This window comes from Gasterosteus aculeatus, chromosome 14 (assembly GCF_964276395.1).
Source record: "Gasterosteus aculeatus chromosome 14, fGasAcu3.hap1.1, whole genome shotgun sequence".
Taxonomy (NCBI): Eukaryota; Metazoa; Chordata; class Actinopteri; order Perciformes; family Gasterosteidae; genus Gasterosteus; species Gasterosteus aculeatus.
In genome coordinates this window covers 9178321-9194948 of record NC_135702.1, presented here as the reverse complement: position 1 = coordinate 9194948, position 16628 = coordinate 9178321, and the positions used below count along the sequence as shown (strand labels likewise).

At 42.0% G+C, this 16628-nt stretch overlaps 3 protein-coding genes across 12 annotated transcripts in view; all 3 read right to left on the bottom strand.

The window, feature by feature from the left end:
* exd3 (exonuclease 3'-5' domain containing 3) overlaps positions 1-9345 on the bottom strand; it is a 31169-nt gene extending 21824 nt beyond the window's left edge. For 4 of the 8 annotated variants that reach the window (XM_040198354.2, XM_040198351.2, XM_078087908.1 and 1 more), the window contains exons 1-16: positions 8967-9125; positions 7936-7995; positions 5181-5245; positions 4248-4409; positions 3679-3864; positions 3537-3590; positions 3276-3415; positions 3058-3164; positions 2903-2976; positions 2501-2539; positions 2212-2381; positions 1824-1977; positions 1467-1665; positions 1265-1374; positions 471-657; positions 147-301 (exon numbers count right to left, since the gene is read on the bottom strand). In XM_040198354.2, coding sequence (XP_040054288.2) covers positions 147-301; positions 471-657; positions 1265-1374; positions 1467-1665; positions 1824-1977; positions 2212-2381; positions 2501-2539; positions 2903-2976; positions 3058-3164; positions 3276-3415; positions 3537-3590; positions 3679-3864; positions 4248-4409; positions 5181-5245; positions 7936-7963 — 1830 coding nt within the window. In that variant the 5' untranslated portion in view covers positions 7964-7995; positions 8967-9125. Of the gene's footprint in view, positions 1-146; positions 302-470; positions 658-1264; positions 1375-1466; positions 1666-1823; positions 1978-2211; positions 2382-2500; positions 2540-2902; positions 2977-3057; positions 3165-3275; positions 3416-3536; positions 3591-3678; positions 3865-4247; positions 4410-5180; positions 5246-7935; positions 7996-8710 lie in introns of all 8 variants that reach the window. The other 4 variants (XM_078087907.1, XM_040198352.2, XM_078087906.1 and 1 more) reach the window with 2 other exon arrangements.
* A 635-nt stretch (positions 9346-9980) lies between these two features.
* Positions 9981-13637, bottom strand: LOC120832272 (protein AMBP). Its single transcript, XM_040198438.2, has 10 exons — positions 13193-13637; positions 12286-12425; positions 11822-11898; positions 11614-11730; positions 11359-11460; positions 11109-11164; positions 10881-10965; positions 10564-10731; positions 10213-10386; positions 9981-10108 (listed from the first exon to the last, which is right to left on the bottom strand). Exons 1-10 carry the CDS (start codon positions 13319-13321, stop codon positions 10083-10085), a joined length of 1074 nt encoding a protein of 357 aa, XP_040054372.2. The 5' UTR covers positions 13322-13637; the 3' UTR covers positions 9981-10082.
* A 546-nt stretch (positions 13638-14183) lies between these two features.
* LOC120832285 (protein AMBP) lies at positions 14184-16341 on the bottom strand. 3 transcript variants are annotated; one of them, XM_078087911.1, is made up of 8 exons: positions 16050-16341; positions 15799-15944; positions 15644-15720; positions 15413-15532; positions 15214-15315; positions 15026-15094; positions 14844-14914; positions 14184-14341 (listed from the first exon to the last, which is right to left on the bottom strand). In XM_078087911.1, exons 1-7 carry the CDS (start codon positions 16167-16169, stop codon positions 14901-14903), a joined length of 648 nt encoding a protein of 215 aa, XP_077944037.1. In that variant the 5' UTR covers positions 16170-16341; the 3' UTR covers positions 14184-14341; positions 14844-14900. The 3 variants fall into 3 exon arrangements, with proteins under 3 accessions (XP_077944037.1, XP_040054395.2, XP_077944036.1); XM_040198461.2 differs by having other exon boundaries at positions 15080-15094; XM_078087910.1 differs by having other exon boundaries at positions 14844-15094.
* Between the last annotated feature and the right edge of the window lie 287 nt (positions 16342-16628).

Sequence of the window (16628 nt, the reverse complement as noted above, 5' to 3'; positions counted from 1 at the left end):
ACTTGACACACTTGATTTCTGTATCGAAATATTGGCCTCCTTGAACAGTATCTTACACTTCCAAGGCATTTGGTACGAATAAAACCTCATAAAAAATCACTATCAATTACACGCAATTTATAGCACAGTACTAATTGACTCCTGACCTCTTTCTCTGTGGCCCGTTTCGCCTTCTGCTTCTTGTCTCCATTCTTCCCTGATTGGCTGGATGACATGCTGCGCAGGTCAGCTGGTAGCCCAAAGTAAGCTGGGTTGCTGGAGAGAGCCGAGTACACATCCAGCAAACAGCAGGCATCTGCCACTGGAAGGAGTTTAAGAAACAAGCAAAATAGAGGGGAAAAAGGGACTGAATTTATCGGTGTAGCAGTTTGTCCATGAATGACAAAATAATCAGTGAAGCTCTATAATGAAAAGAACTGTGACCATCTGCCTCGCTGTCATTGTCTGTGTGTGCATGCATAATACCGTACCTGCATATCTAATTTGGCTGATGCGCAGTGGCCGTTTCTCCCAGTTGGACATCTGCTCTGTCTTGTCTAGGGGCCTTCCCAGAACCTGTTGAACCAGCAAGCTGAGGCCTTTCTCTGCCTGCTGTTTTTTTCCTACCGCCACCTCTTTAGGTCCTTTTTGAGTCCTGTTGACCTTCTGACGCTGGATCTGCACAAGACATTAAAGTGAGAGTTAACTGTAGAAGATTCCTTTATATATATGTCAGAAGACCAGTTTCCATGGTTGCAATTGCAGCAACTCTATTCTCTACTAATTTTTGATAATGTAAAGGCAATACATTTTTGAGCTTTGAAAAGGTCCTGCCCATTTTATCTCCTGACGCATTACCCTGTTTATACCAGACATTCCTTGTGATGCTCAAAAACCTTTCACGGATTCCTCACGTCCTGCAGCATGCACCCAGATGGTGATGCAACTACACCCATGTTGTCATTTCTACATCCCTGTCCACCAGAGACTACGAGCAAAAACCACATTTATTTATTTAGTGTACCTGAATTATGACCATGCAATGGAACACAGACAAAAATGTTTCAATCCTCAGGTCCATAACCCTGGAGTTACAGTGGATGGGAATTTTACTGCAGCCCTGTGTTCCGAATGAACCTTATGATATGGAAGGAAATTCGCCAAGCTAGTTTTCTGGCACTTCATTTTAATTATTTGTGGCACTAATCTTACGAAACAAGCCCAGATGAATTAAGCTGAAGATTACACTCCCAATTAAAGAAGGATGACGTGATGGGACGGTTACCTTTTGGTGCACATTAAGAAGATCAAGCATCGCCTCTATCTGCAATGGCTCGTCTAAAAGCTGGTGCCAGGTGGCGATGAGACACCTGACATCCCCTGACATGCCATAGCCTGAGAGGGAAGAAGAGGTGAACTGTAGGAGACCAAAGTGTAAACAGAAATACTTTTAGGTGTTTAATTTAACATATTTTGTCTCATCTTACCCAGTTTAAGGATGCTTCTTTCGGAGAACAAGCTTCTGATGAAAATAATGGTATCTGGGTGTTGACAGAATCCATTTGCACAAAGGTCCAATAAGAAAACTTGGCCTAGAACGGCGAGCTGTATCAGGGCGACCTGCTGAGTTGAGATACAGCCAAATGTGGGCTGCCACTCCATGTCCACTCCTACGATACCACCTTCCTTAAAAAAGGGCAAGAATAGATAAGACAGCAGCAAATAATACAATTTTTTATTTTCTTCAATTTGCCCTCCATTGGATCCATACATTTTCACTGCTGGTTGAAAACAAGTTATGAAAACAAAACCGTTTTGGAAATCAAGTATTTGGTTCTCTGTACCTTTAGCACAATGTTTCGACATCTCCGCAGGGCCTCCGGCGAGTCGACAAAGTGCACATTTTCTTTGGTCAGTGGCACCTGGTAGAATGTCTTGCAGTGAGACCGAGAGGGTGTCCAAGCCTCAGCTTTTGCCGAATCCCTAAAACCTACCTGTCTGAGCAGGGGCGACACGTGCGCATTCAAAAAAGGCAAACGGCGGGAAGAAAAAAATAAAGACAATAAGCGACATCATGGAGATAAAAAGAAAGATAAGAGGGTGACATGAATTGGGCAAACAAACAAGAGGATGGGGCAAACAAAACCTGTGCTCCAGATTACGCGTCAAGGATAAACACTCGGGGATTGATGCATAGTAGGAACGGTTCATGCACAATCATAATCAACTCACTGCAGATCAGACGGTAGACTCTGCTGCGTATCCCACACGCCGAAGGGGAGCCGGTTCCTGGGGACGTTGTATCTCAGCGACCACTGAGAGGCTTTGCTAAGACAACCACAGTATTTCACCAACAACTCCACCAGGTGGATCTGCAGCTCAGAGTCATCTGCCACGACGTACTACGAATACATTATGCACGTACATAAAACACATGTTCAATTAAAGAGATCACGTACAACAAAATATTTGCTATACACAAAGATATGGTACAATACACTACAGTAAATCACATAACTACCTGCACGTGGTCACTCCAGTTCTCATCGGTCATGGTTTTCTAACAGGAAAATTGAGCAAACACAAATAAATTATGAGTACACGATAGGTATCATTTCTTAACTATATACCCGGGTAATGTGACTCAAATATCTTTTGATATTGTGACATTATTGAGATAAATAAACATATTTATAAATAAACATAATGGGTAAAATTGTACTTGATCTACACGTTTGACTTAATTCATCAAATAATAGAATAGACATGTAGGTGTAGTATAAAACAGGAAGCAATACTGAACTGCATCCATTATAAAGAAAAGGTATGTGAAAGAATTATGGACACAAGACAACAATAGACATCTGTCTGCGTCAGCCTCAATTATTCTTTAATGAAATATAAAGCTTGGTTAACCACTTGCCTCCACAAACCTCTTGTACATGAGGAAACGTAAAGAGTCCAATCTCCTCTTGTGCAGAGCATTGGGACACAGACCTGAGACAAAGAAAAAAGATCCAGATCTTTCCTTCGCTCACCAAGCAACCAATGCACTCGAGCTCAGTCACACACACACACCTTGGTCAATGTGGAATTTCTCCACCAGTCTGAAGACGTGTTTGGTGAGAATTTTGGGCTGGATCAGGCTCATACACTGTTTGGTCACAGAGAGGTGAGGGAACTGCCTGTGGAACACACACACACACACACACACACACACGAGTTCATTCAGCGGGCTCACAGGTACTTACATGTACGCTGCAGCTTCCCGCACGTTCCAACTACATGATCCATACTTGCTTATCTCTTCCTCCCTGAAGTTGGGGTGGCACCACGAGTCCAGCAGTAAGACCAGCTGTTGTTCTAGATGGTCGTGACCTGTGACGAAGGACTCTGCCATGGCCAACTTATTTTGCAGGATCAGCGGTACACACATCTGCAGAAGAAGATGGAAAATGAGGGTTTGGAAAATAGGTGAGCAATTTTAAAGATTCTATTTTTGAAAAGTATTGTTCTTAATTTACTGCTGAGGTTGCACAGACAGTGTTTGGTCTCACCTCCTCCATATTCAGCTCTTTCTGCAACTTCAGCTTTATGCTGAGCGCTGCCGCCTGTGAAAATAAAATCACTGCAGTGTCAAATGTGTTTTGCCCATAATCTTTCTGGCATGTAAATAATATTCATGTATAAGAGACTCACCTCTTTATAGCAGTGAAGAGCATGCAACTTCATAATGCTAAATAGGAGAATGGCTGGATCCAGGGAATTGAGTTGGTAGATGTTAATTAGATTGTCCACAAAGTTGGCCTGCGTATCTCTGATTAAGCTCAGAGCTCGCTGCTGAAGTTCCAGTGCCTGCTGCTGTAAGAGTGAGCTCAGAGTGACCTGAAAAAAAAAATTATAAAAGTATTTATAAGCAATATAAAAAATAAAAAAAAATTAGCTTTCAGTATAATCAGACATTATAGTTTTATACTACACCTATATGTCAATAGACAATAGAAAAAAACAGCCTTGGACGTAAAGCAATATTTGTTGCCGACACAGAATTTGGAAACAAGTCACTCATGAGATAACTCAGCAACTATTGGAGCTAAAATTGCTTTTGGAGGGTGCATGTGCTGCAGGATTCTCTTTTTAGATGCAAGGCGACCCCGTAAAGATGGCCTCACTCACTTCACAGCGGAAGTGCTAAACAGTGCAAAAGTGGAGGTCGGACACCGATGGAACTTGAGCTTGAAAAGCCTTGCTTGATGAATCTTGTTTACCTGAGGATGTTCCTTCCCCCATGTCAGGAATTCCATGAGGATGTGATGGGTTAGGGTGTGGCTCCGACCCTTCTGTTTCCCTGGACAGCCCTCCAGGATTGTTAGCAAACCCTCCAGAGGCTCAGACAGCTTTGAAAATCCCTGGATGGCTGCCAAATGTAGCTGTGCGGGGGAGAAAGTGTGTGTGTGAATGGGTGTGTGTGTGAGTGAATGGAGGAGGGTGGGGGGGAATAGAGTAAATTAAAGCAAAAATTGAGGAAAAAGGTAAATCAAACAGGCTAATGTTTGTTTTAATCTGAACCCTATGTGCATCATTCGTATCAGAGTCAAACAGTATTCATTGACAATTACACACAACCGTATTATTGTCTCCTTCATTCCCGTGCAAGTTTGCCACCATTGAAACAAATAGAATGTGTGTGTAAATTGGGATATTTGAGTTTTTAAAGAAGTACTGAATGTAGAAAAGGTTTTATGCATATCACTAGCACACGGGTCAAGGTTGTTGGTAAAATGAATCAACGAATGAGGAAATTGTCACAATGACTAATTCACTTATCTGGCAAAGACAAACAGCTAAGTTCCCTCTCTGCGGCCAGCAGACACACCGGGATTGTGAAGAATGCGAACCCTGGCTTTAGAAACTTCCCTCACAAGAATATAATATCTGTGTGAGAATGCCTCGCGCCCCGTCTTAATTCGCAAAACAGATGTCATCCACTCAATATCCTCCTCACACAGATCTCAAGTTCATTCGGTGCAACGCAAATTCCTTCCTCCTACTGACAGGCACTCTGGTTTCCTCATTAACACACACACACACACACACACACGTGCAAGTCTAGATCTCTCTCTCTACCTTTTTCCTCCTTTACACCTCTAACTCACTCTCTCTCGTTACCTCGGCTAACACACACTGAAAGGGAACTTTACCGTCTGCAGGTCTTTCCTGTTCCACAGCTCGAAGAGTTGGTCTCTCAGCACGACGGGGTCAAGACCTGGGGAGATCACACACACACACACACGAGATGGAGTTTCACTCTGATCTCTGACCTCCATCCCCCTGACAAGGAATCACACCTATGAGGCTTTAAAGTATTTTTTCGCCATACAAGCCTTTTGTCTTAAAATAAATAGTTTTGACTTTATAAAATTACATTATGTCCAGTTGTCAAAGTCACTAGTTAATTTATTGCAGATGCAATGCAAACTGGAACCTCCAATGACAAGATATTAGTATTTTCCCCAGTTAACACAATTAACTGCTTGGACAATTGTTGATTATCAACTTATTCGTTCAATGTTGCCAGCTAGAATAGCTATTAACTCGCATACGGTCATTTTAATAAGACGTTGTCTTGAAATAACTTGTTTTGTGTCCATGCTGAATCTTAGCTTACAGGTAATGTGATACACTGGAAATAATGTCATTTATAAAACGGGCATAGCCGAGTCATGTCAATGCCAAATATTATTTCTTTAACAGGCACAGCAGAGCAGCCATAACATCGGATTAACAGCTGAGGCCGGTTGGACAGTAAAGGAACCTGGCATTAGCTCTGCATTCCAGCTGAAATACTCCAGAGAAGACTCTCGGGGCAAATTTTTTGGAAAACCATATGGAGGTGAAAGAGCCGAGAAACAAGAGGAGATGTAAGCATGCAGGCACGTTTTCTATCTGTCTGCCTGCGCGCGTGTGTTCCACTTAAGACTTCCCAAAAGCTACAGGCTTTCTCTATCGTTCATGCTGTGTGGGCTTTACCATACCTGCCCCCCCTCCCCGTCCCTCTCCTCCTCGCCCCCTCCCTCCCTCCCTCTTCCCTGGGCTAGTTTTCCTGTTCTCCTCTCCCTCCCTGCAGCAGCCTCTCTCGATTTTGTCTCGGATTTCCCCAGGAAAGGGCTATGCGGTGGTCACGGTGTAAAAAATACAACCTTCCTGATGCCTGGCCTGGGAAAGCAGTGCGAAGGACCTCTCCCTCTTTCTGTTGGCCTCGTTCTTTGGAGCTCCGCTCCCGGCCCGACGCTCTAAAACATTCACTTTACCTGTCTGAGAACATGGTTTTCAACATTCGTCTTCCAGCTGCACCATCTCAACTTTTTTTCAGTCCCAATGCTTCTCTTTCAATTTGCTAATTGTATTTCACTCCAATGCTCATCATTTATCACTTGTTTCTAAATCTTCTTTCTTCTTAGATTGGCCAGTCTTTGGATCTCATTTAAAAAAATTTAAGTGACATGACAAATGAGACCTTCTTTGCTAAAAACACAACTATAAATACTTGCGTGTTTTGCCACATCAAACAAATTAGTTTGTCTGACAGCAGCAGCAAAGAAAAAGCCAAAAGCACAGTAGACTGGATATATATATATATATATATATAACAATGCAACGGTCCAGAATTTGAATAGCTACGGAGTTTCCTTTGCTTTTTTTCCCGTGGTTCTGTGATTATAAACCCCACTGAAGTCCATTCATACAACAGACGAACACGCATACGTGCACAAGGAATCACACAACCAGGACAACCCACTTCAGTCTGACTGCTTGTGTGAGGAGAGGTGAGGAGAGGAGGGGAATGTGGAGCATGCAGCTTCCTTTGAGCTTTGGCTGGTGGATGAATGACAGAATTGGAGACTCCCCATTCATTGCAACATAATAACCTCCATCACCACCATACAAACACATGGACACGCATACAGGACACGCACTCATTCACCTTAGTGGGGAGAGGGGGGGGGGGGGGGGGGGGGTTCCTCTTCATTTTTTGGCACAAGATCATTGGAGATATGAGAAATGTTTTTAACCAACTGGATTTTAAGGTAACACTATCTTAAACTCCCATCCTTACAAAACAATCAAAATTGCACTTCAATTTCAGTAAAATTAGACAGAAACTACATCCAGTTAAGGGTCTGACTGCCTGTTGCCAGGCAGCTGCCAAAACAAAGGAAACACAAAGATCAAGTGTCTAAATGGGACATTTGGTGTCACTACAGCCACCAGAACAGCTTCAGTGTGACTTGGCAGAGGTTTTGCATATGGCTTAACTCCCCTGGAAGGATGCCACAACATTCTTTCAAAGTACTTCTCTCTTTTTGTATTTTGTAGTAGGAGCCGGGGAAAAAAACCCTTTCAACAGGTGCTATGGCAGAATCTTGAAATTGTAGAGAGTACAACCACTCGCGGAATTTGATGCTTGTTAAGGCGGCGTTTGCATTTTAATTACCTCTTGAATAGACTGAAACGTCTACAAATGTGGCCTGGCACATACCTACAGACTTTACAGAGAAGAAAACGAGTAATGATGCTGATTTCATTGTGCACCCTTCACCCGGCCCCGTGTTCAACCAACTAATGCCGCAAAGAGACGCTTGCAACACATGTACGTGTTCTACACTACAATAGACAATAACCTTAGAAAACCTTCCGCTTAGTTGATAATTATTTGGAATTTTAAATTGACATTTGTTCCACAGTTAAATAAATGTTACATATTATTATTAAATTAGAAAAGAAATTATCCAAAGGAATGTTAATTTTTCAAAAAATTGTGTGACTGCAAAATTTAATAAAAATGTTTCAACAAAAGTCATTCTACACTCTAAATCCTCTAAATCCAACCCTCACGTGTGTCGTTTCTATACTAAATATTGCGAGAACTTTGCGTAGTAAAACTGTGATACATACCCGCCGTCTCTGGAGTCTTACGGTCCATTTCTGCCCACAGGAGGGTTTGCTGCTGTCGATCTATTGACAGAAGCCACACAGAACAACACACAATTGCTCAAATATATTACTGAAAGACACTTGTATTAGCAAAATATGTACTTATGTACCACACAGTAAATCAGCTGCCCTGAGCTGGTCAGCAAAAGATACATCTAATGATTATTAACCGGTTTTATTATCACTAATATACACAGAAAAAGAGAAAGAGAAAGATACCAGCTGGCTATGAGGCTGGATTTCAGGCCTGAGGTGTGGTTGTGTCTGAATGCCTTGTCCTGATCTAGATCCCCCCTTCTCTCCCCCTCTACCTCCCTTTTTAAAATGTTTTTTATGATACACCAAATGATGGAGGTTTTTTTTACACTTATGTGTCAGACAATGGGAGACATTTGAAAATACTCAAACCAGCCCTTAAGGCAGAAAGCACTAAAAAATATAAATAATGTAGCTAACAATACTGTGATGTAAAGTTGGTCAATAAGATAGTGCCATGTTTTCTTTGTCTTTACACTATTACTTTGTTTGACAGCGGCATATTGGAGGCCGGAGCACAGCCATGTTACCCTGCTAGCAGCTCTTTCACTGAGGGGGGAACGAAACCGACATTTATTCGTGTGTCGTCTTCTACCCCCACCTGGTGGTGACAGAACACACCTTACTTCCGGAGAGCTTGCTTTAACGCTACGTGTTAGCAAACATTAGCTGGTCTGACACAAACAAACATAAAGCTGACCGTGTAATGGCGCACGGTGCGGGTTTCTTCGCCCCCCTCCGGCCGCCCGGGATGCGGGAGCGAGTTAACAGGCGGAACAATGGCGGCGGGTTAGTTGCGCCGGGGAACGTTAGGTCGTGACTAGCTCGAGCCCCATTGCTCGCTTGTCATCTCCCTCTCAAAAATACACAGTCGACTTTATTTTTTCGTGGTTTTGTTGACAAGTGGAAAGATGACTGCAAATGTAACGTCGCGCTACGGGTGCGAATGGACTCACCATGTGCCACTTTCTTCCCACTGACCAGTTTATCACCAGGTAGACTTTAGCTACGTTACCTTAAATCAGTGGAGTTTGTAGGAACAATAGTGGGTCGATTGAGGCGATTCTTCTTTGCCCTGAGTTTAGGCTCCTAGGAAGATATTGGTTTCACTTTGAATACAAGCTCTATTTATTTTCAGGGATTTACGGACCATAACGCTTTAAACGTGACTTACTCAGACATCAAACATCGATGCCTATAATGTGAGATATTTTGTTGGGTGGAGTTTATCGGAATGAATAAACGCAATGTAGGGGGAATGTGCCTGTCACTCCTCGCTGAGGGAATAATGTAAACTCCGTTCATCCTCGCTGCTGTTTGGTTTCCAGGCTGTCATGCAGGACGGAAGTGCAATACTGCCGACTTCTGGACAATAAATGCGCAGCACTCCAGTTCTCTCTCCTGTTTCAGCGGATTTTGTTTATTTTCTCCACATAACCCAGATAGAATAACTCTTAGCTAAAACCTAACTTTGACTTTCCTTGTAAAAAACAACAACAATGTTGAACAAAGATAAAACTATACTTCCGGCGGTCCCTTTTCATTCATATTAGTCTGGAACAGCAAAAAAAAAGAAAAGTAACGTTTTAATTAAAGTCATACAGACAAACATTCCCAGTGTCAGAGAAGTGTTATAACTCGTCCTATTAGATCATTAACTCTTGATCTCATCCTCAATGTTGAAATATGGAAAAAAAACTAATTTAGCACATAATATGCATCAGCTAACTTACAGCCCATCTTGTTTAGTTTATCAAGATAGTATTTTTTTATTACTAGCTTTTATAAATTATTATTATTTTTCATAAACATCTGTAATATATTTAATGACCATGCATTCATCTTTGCTAAAAACCTGTAGTGTGTAATGGTTGTCCAATACTGCTTGTAAATGTGATTATACCATTTATATATTGAGAGATGAGCTGAAAAGGGAGTCTATCCAGGTAACAAACAAGAAACACCAGCCAAACAGTTAGGATTGGTTTTATTGTTGATCTCTTGCAATAAAACTTCACCCATTCTGTCATCTATGATAAGCTCAGATGAGCAACCCAGTCACCTCATCTCACTCAGTTTGCCCTCAGGAGTTCTCCCTCTGAAAATGAGCAAAAATACACAATGTTTTCTCCAGTGCTATTGTTATATTATATTTGGTATAATAATTTTTTATGGGCCCTACGTTTTTCTTCATCAACTCACCATCATTCACTGCCCCGCAGTACTCGCGGCACTCAGATTTGCTGTAGAACTTGTTGGCGTTGCCCTGGCAGAAGCCTGCTTTGTAGGGAACGCACAGACCAACACTGGAGTCAAATGCCCAGATGGGGGGCTGTCCTGTGCAGGGTTGGGGCGCCATCGGCAGACGGCACACAGCTGGGGAGACACAACATATTTTCATGAATTCAAAGAGTTTCATTTTCTCTTTTCACAGCAAACACATGAGACAGAAAAAACGCTGAAATTACATTTATACATTAATAATTCTATCATTTTCCCACATGGAAAACAAATGTGTCCGTTGTTTGTTTTGCTTTCCATTCCTTTTCTCACCCTCAGTGCGACACCTCTGCAGACACTCCCTCTCGTTTTCAAAGTTGTTCTGGTTGCCCAAACAGCCTCCGTACTTGAAGAGCTCACAGCTCATTGCGGAGGAGTTGTAGTAGTAACGCTGGAGCAGCCCGAAACAAGGTCCTGTATCCGGTGCTGCTTTACAGGACTCTAGGAGGGAGGGAGATATATCACCATGGAGGAAACCCATTAGTAGTCGCAGGGTCAAAATCAGCATCTTACATTCAAGGCACATACATTTTCATGAATGTGCCATCCAGACGTATCTGGTTATCTAACCCAGCGAGCCGATCCCTTACCGGATCCATTGAAAAGAGGTTCATCATCACCAGAACTCTCAAGGTCTGCTGTTTCCAAAGAAGGCACCAGGTTTCTCTTCATCCGCTGCATCACAGACATACTCAGTTAGGGGTACAGAGACACCGTAACCCCAAATATTTAGATTAAATGTCTTTCAAAGCCGTCGCCGTGTGAAAGCTATCCCTCAATCCCAGTTTGCTCTGAATTCTTTATATTGGATTGAGTACCTGAGGCTCAGGCGGAGTCGACGGCTCTGCCACCAACTCTCCAGGAACGCAGTCCCCTGTGAAGATTTGAATTGAAAAAATATCATAACTATGCATTTTATTGCCAAACAACGAACTGTTTTTGAAGTGTTATTCTATATTCTGACTATGTTCGAACAGTGATGGCAAAATCTCCCGCCAGATACTTATTCAATAAACTAATCATCATTAGACCTCTGAAGTAGAGAATGTGTGTGATAATCTGTAGTACCTTTATCCTGCTTAATGACAACAGTGTCCTCACTCATTCCCTGTTCGCTGACCAGTGTTTTGAAGTCATCCAGCACAGTGTCTCTCACAGCAAGTGTCCGACCTGAAGAGGACAGAATAATTCAGCTGAAGCAGAAACGAAAACTTTAACATCATGTTATTGGCTTCATTAAAATGTATTCATGTCCAAGAATAAGGCCTTTCTTAATAGACATGAGGCTGGAAATCCTGGGACATAAAATGTTAGTCCACTCACTGTAAAGCTTCACTGAGGTGCTGTTGTCGCCCGATATTTTCTGCTTGCTCATTATCAATATTGCGTACTCATCGTAGTTGGTGTGAACCACATAAGCGTCCACGTCCGCCTCCCACTCTGCAGAAAAGACGTAATAACTGTAAATAGTCTATGGACAAAATGAAGTGGAGGGAAAGCTGTGTCACTGCAGGAAGAGAGGGAGACGTACTTGAAAGATGGTAAACGAATCGTCCTGGCGTGGTGGTCAACTCATAGTCCACATGGATCTCGTAACATGTTCCGTGTCTGAGCACATGAACAAAATAAGATACTGTGATAACATACTGGATATCTATAAAACAAAATAGACAATGTCACTTTTCAATTTGACCGGCGTGGGAAGAAGCACTTTGAGTTCAGTAAAAGTAGCAAAACCACAATCTGGAAAATTACGAGAGCTCTGCGTTCAAAATGTAGTGAAAAGGTACCAAGTGTAAAAGTCCTCAGTTGAAAGAGATTTATTGATTGTTTAAAACAGCTCAAACAGTGTTAAAGGGATAATTTATTGAATTAACTAAAGCAAATCAGAATTCTTAAATTTACATACTTTTTCTGGTTATTGAAAAAACGTTTTTTGATTTATTAAAATCTTTTAACTGTTCTTTTGGTGTGTAATGGTGTTTAAATACAAACCTCTGCATGCGTCGAGTCATCTTCAGTTTGCCTTCAGTGGTGCCAATCTGCAAAACCAGTTTACCGATGGCTGCATCTCCCGTTTTGTGCTTATGGGGATTGGTACTTGCAACAGCGACATCGTGCCACGTCCCCAAAAACTGTCAGAAACGGGTAACATAACGCGTTGACGTTTAAATGGTACGGCACACATATGGACTATAAAGAAAATTGGGGACTGTTTATTCAGTGTGCCAGATAAAAAACACTATGGACATCAAGCTCATGCAAATACGTCTCACAATCATACTAAGCTTCCGCACACAACATGTTACTTTAGACAGATGATGCAATACTTTCTCAAATGTGCTTTATGAACCAACCCAAACTTCTTCTTTTTCAACATTTCGCACTCAAACAGATTGAATTAGGTTTCATGTTTCATTCTTAACTCATGTAATTATTATAAAAGCTTAAAATGTGTCTTTGCGCTCTGCTGAGTGGGGTGAATGTCATGTTGGTTGATGGGTCAAATAACAGACGGCTATCAGGAGATTGCGGCTTATGTAATGTTTGCGCTTTTGTTGCAGTTTTGTTTTGTTTCAATTTCGTAGTAATTTTAAACTAAATCATGTTTTTATTCTCACTCAACCGAAATAAGTAACATTTGTTAAATTTTTATTTTAATTGACATTAACAATCTGTTTTAAACTTACTGTAATCCAGGAGAAAAATAAATCTATGTATACATAATATTGTAGGACACAGGGTTGGCCTGATGGATTATGAAATATTTAAACTAATATTCAGTAAAGGTTAGTAATCCAACAGACAGAAATGGGTGGAAAAGAGGCCATATAAGTACTTTTACTTCGTCAGACTCAAAGTAGGAATTGAAAATTAACACAGGCACGTTTGCAGAACTCACCCTGGCCAGATCAAAGTTCTCCTGCGTGGGGTAGACAGGATCTGGGAGAACAGGGACCCCCTGTAGGGTCGAGGACCACCCCACGACCAGGAAGTAAACCATAAACACAGCTTTCTGCATTCTGTCCATCTGTCCACTCGTCTTTGGAAGGACTGATGTCTGAGGCACCAAATCTCAGGGAAAGTGCCACCTCCTCACTGTTCCTTACCGCTGTCAGCTCATCAAACGGGGACAGGGCATTGACCGATGTTGTGTGCACTCACTCCCACAGACAAGCAGAAAACAAACAAGCAAAAGAGCAAAGTTCTGCCCTCTGCTTCTGACCCTGTGCTCGGACAAACCACTGACCAAGTATACATTGGACTGCAGAGTATTTGCAAGATCATCAAATCAATACATGCTACATGCTACATCTACATCGGAGACACTACTGAGCAACGTGATATTGTTGTGTGTGTTATATAGTATATGTGCATGGTTGTATGCTATCAGTAAATCATATGTATGTTTTACAGGGATGTGGTGATACCCGCTAGACGCAGTATCTCTCTTGCTGGGCCTCAGTTACTGCTTTCACCCAAAGGGTCTCTGACCATTTTTCATTAAAAGGACCTGTAGATTCTAAGCCAGCGCTTTAAGCCACTGAGGCATTTGGTCCGGAAACCCTAATTGATGCGCCGCTGTTGAACCATGACGGATGAATGAGAGTCCTGTAGCCTCTGTGTTGTTGAAAACGAGTCCATTTATTTGCCAACTTTACTCCTGTCACACGTTTACCATAGCGTTACATGACACTACCCAGCGTGCGTTCAAAAACTGTTTTTCCTATCCCGGCTGCAAACACCTCCCGAGCCCCCAAAGGTTCCTACCCTATATAGGATGACCCGCCCACCAATCAGATCCTGACACAAATCATAATGACTCTTACGGGACCCACAACAGAGTTCCCTCCATAAATCATTAAAACAAAGACTAACAAAGACGAGCGAGAGAAAGAGTATACTGTTTTATTCATTATAGGAAGACTGCACTGACATTTGTATCTAATGAGGAAAGTGTGATGTCACAACATAATAGTGTGGTTTGTGATGATGATGGTGATGGTGATGATGATCCTTGTCCTCTTCCATTAATCCCCAATCGTTTATCCTTTAACAGTAAACAATCATTTATAATTATGCTAAAACTGTACAGAAATACAACATCTATCGTGGTTGTTTTACATCACAGCTGTTAGGATTCTATATTTAAAAGGCTTGTTGAATATGACTGCTGTATTTTTTTGCCAATATTGCTCTCCCCTCCTTTCCTGTCATCTCTCTATTTTACAAACGAAGACAAAAAATATAGAAAGAAATAATTTAATTGATGAATTATTTACAACTCTCTTCCAAAGGAATGTGTGAAAACATTGGAATTATACCTGTATCAGTATTTAAATAATGTTACCTTTAAAAGATACATAACATATTAAAACCAATAATATTACAGCAGAAAACGAATGTATATATTTAGCTCTGTCTGCACAGTTGGTGTAGTTCGTACTGTCAGCGCCGACTCAGACGCCACCATTTTGAGAGCCGTTGAGAGGTAATTAAAATGCACCCACCTCGTATAATTTACCTCTAAACATTAAGTAGCTTGTCCTCACCTGGTCAAACATTCCAATGGTCCTCCACATGTGCAGGAAACTCAAGTGGTGCCGTATTTATTTACCTCCTCCTGGGAAGAAAAAGACGGATGCTAAACATGGTGTACACGCACAACCAGTGACTGATTCATACAAACACCGGTCTGTGGTTTCAGCATGCAAATGTCCTCTCAGCTCATTACTGTGTGAAGGACTAGATGTTGACGTTGAGCTGTGACGGCCGTGTGCCCGCTCACCTGGAACACACACACCTGGAAAGAGAGCGGTTTCTGTCATTCATGACGACAACATTTGTCTTTGTGTTTCAAAAAAGTCCCACACTGGTGAATGCAATTCATTTCTAGACCTGGTGCCGTCAGTAGTGTGTCACCTTTGTTCCGATTCATGATGATGGCGACATCGCTCACACCGTGTTGTCTGACCAGCGCTTTGAAGTCACCCAGCACAGCGGCCCCAACACTCATTCTTCGACCTGAGGGAGGTGAAATTACCGTAACACAGACTGATCAGTATACTTGATTAAAATCAATTTCTACATTGACATATGGATCGCTGCAACTGTCACCCACTGTAAAGCTTGAATGTGGTTGTTTTATTTCCCGATGGTTGCTCTATGCTTAGCAGACGAATCACTGCATACTCGTCATGTTTGTAATGAACCACGAAGGAATCAACATCTGCCCTGAACCCTGCACAAAGAAAAGCGTCCACAACACCACGTTTAACTCTGCCATGTTAATATGTTATGAAAGGAATGGGCAGAATATTATACAATTAGGAGAGGAGCCTGAGAAACATACTGGCAACATGATGGAAGAATCGCCCCGTAGTGTTGGTCAAACGGTAATCAGTGGACGTCTGGTGACACGAGCCATTCCTACATGCGTGCAAACACGGCACATGGTCACACTGAATGATAACGCCTTTGAACCACTACAATGCATGCAAGTCTGACCTGAAACCAGTGGCTGTCATTGTGAAGTTGCCATCAGAGGCCCCATGTTGCAGCTCCAGGGCAACAATGATGGGGTTTCTCCTCTTACGCTGCATGTAGTGAGGACAAGTAGAAACTACTGCCACCTCATTCCACCTCCCCATGAACTGCAGGAGACACAGACATATTGTCTCCACTGCAAGCCATTGATCAAGTCAAAAATAAGCAATATGAAACCATACATTCTGCATTTTAGTCTTTTTTTTTTTTACCTGATCCAGATCAAAGTTCTCCTTTGTGGGGATAAAAGGTTCCAGGAGCACAGGGACCGTCTGGACCATCCAGACCGAGCTGAGGACCAGCAGAGACGCCACACACACAACTCTTCCCATTGTGTCAGTCCCTCTGGAGCAGACTGACTCATTGATTGTTCGTGTTTTTTAAATCCCCTCCCAAAAAAACACACAAAAAAAAAAAAATACAAGAGCAAAGATTGGATTATCTTCTAATCCCGTCATCGCGTCTCTTTACTCCGAGTGTTTGCCATCCATATAAATGAGCAATGAATCATTGGACTTTGGAATTTGAAGCTATAACAAACAAAACGACCGATCAATACGTGTCAGAAATGAACCGCTACTAATTACTAGGAAGGCGGCCAGATATTTGTCTGCCAGTTTCCAGAATCAATTATTTCCTGATTTCTCATAGTATTATAATCACATGTGATGTGTGATATATTAGGTGACATAGCCTTAATAATAAAACCGTAGTTCTCTGCAAAAAGCCCGGTGCAGTCAGGTGCAATCTGAACACCTCTGGTGTTCAAACTGTTGATTGAACACGCGTTC

Coding starts and splice junctions, on each gene's coding strand:
- LOC120832272 (XM_040198438.2), bottom strand. CDS start 13,321: ATGGACAGAATGCAGAAAGCTGTGTTTATGGTTTACTTCCTGGTCGTG. Junction 10,966..11,108: donor CGACTCCGCCTGAGCCTCAG/GTACTCAATCCA, acceptor TCTGTGATGCAG/CGGATGAAGAGAAACCTGGT. Junction 10,732..10,880: donor ACCTCTTTTCAATGGATCCG/GTAAGGGATCGG, acceptor CCTCCCTCCTAG/AGTCCTGTAAAGCAGCACCG.
- LOC120832285 (XM_078087910.1), bottom strand. CDS start 16,169: ATGGGAAGAGTTGTGTGTGTGGCGTCTCTGCTGGTCCTCAGCTCGGTC. Junction 15,721..15,798: donor ATGACAGCCACTGGTTTCAG/GTCAGACTTGCA, acceptor GCACGCATGTAG/GAATGGCTCGTGTCACCAGA. Junction 15,533..15,643: donor ATTCTTCCATCATGTTGCCA/GTATGTTTCTCA, acceptor TTCTTTGTGCAG/GGTTCAGGGCAGATGTTGAT.